This window comes from Bison bison, unplaced genomic scaffold (genome assembly GCF_000754665.1).
Source record: "Bison bison bison isolate TAMUID 2011002044 unplaced genomic scaffold, Bison_UMD1.0 scf7180017459607, whole genome shotgun sequence".
Classification (NCBI taxonomy): Eukaryota; Metazoa; Chordata; class Mammalia; order Artiodactyla; family Bovidae; genus Bison; species Bison bison.
In genome coordinates, this window is record NW_011372037.1 from 5,656 (window position 1) to 5,872 (window position 217).

General features: G+C 67.3%; 1 protein-coding gene across 1 annotated transcript in view; it reads right to left on the bottom strand.

Annotated features, from left to right (window-relative positions):
- LOC104992031 (mucin-6-like) overlaps positions 1-217 on the bottom strand; it is a gene marked incomplete at its 3' end in the record, with an annotated part of 8,968 nt that overhangs the window by 5,652 nt on the left and 3,099 nt on the right. The window contains exon 4 of the mRNA XM_010845119.1: positions 76-182. Coding sequence (XP_010843421.1) covers positions 76-182 — 107 coding nt within the window. The remainder of the gene's footprint in view (positions 1-75; positions 183-217) is intronic.

Sequence of the window (217 nt, forward strand, 5' to 3'; positions counted from 1 at the left end):
GCTCCCCCCCCCACACATGCCCTGCAAGCCTGGGGTGTTGCTGGCCTGGGTCCCTGTCAGACCCCATGGGCTGGCCCCACCCTGGTGATAGGCCCCGCCGCCTCACACACGTGCTCTGCCTGCAGGAGCCGGGGGCTGGGGATGGCCTCATAGGCACAGATCTCGTTGGGGTCATCCAGCTTCTGGAGGGCAGCGTACTTGTGGGGCTCCAGCAGTT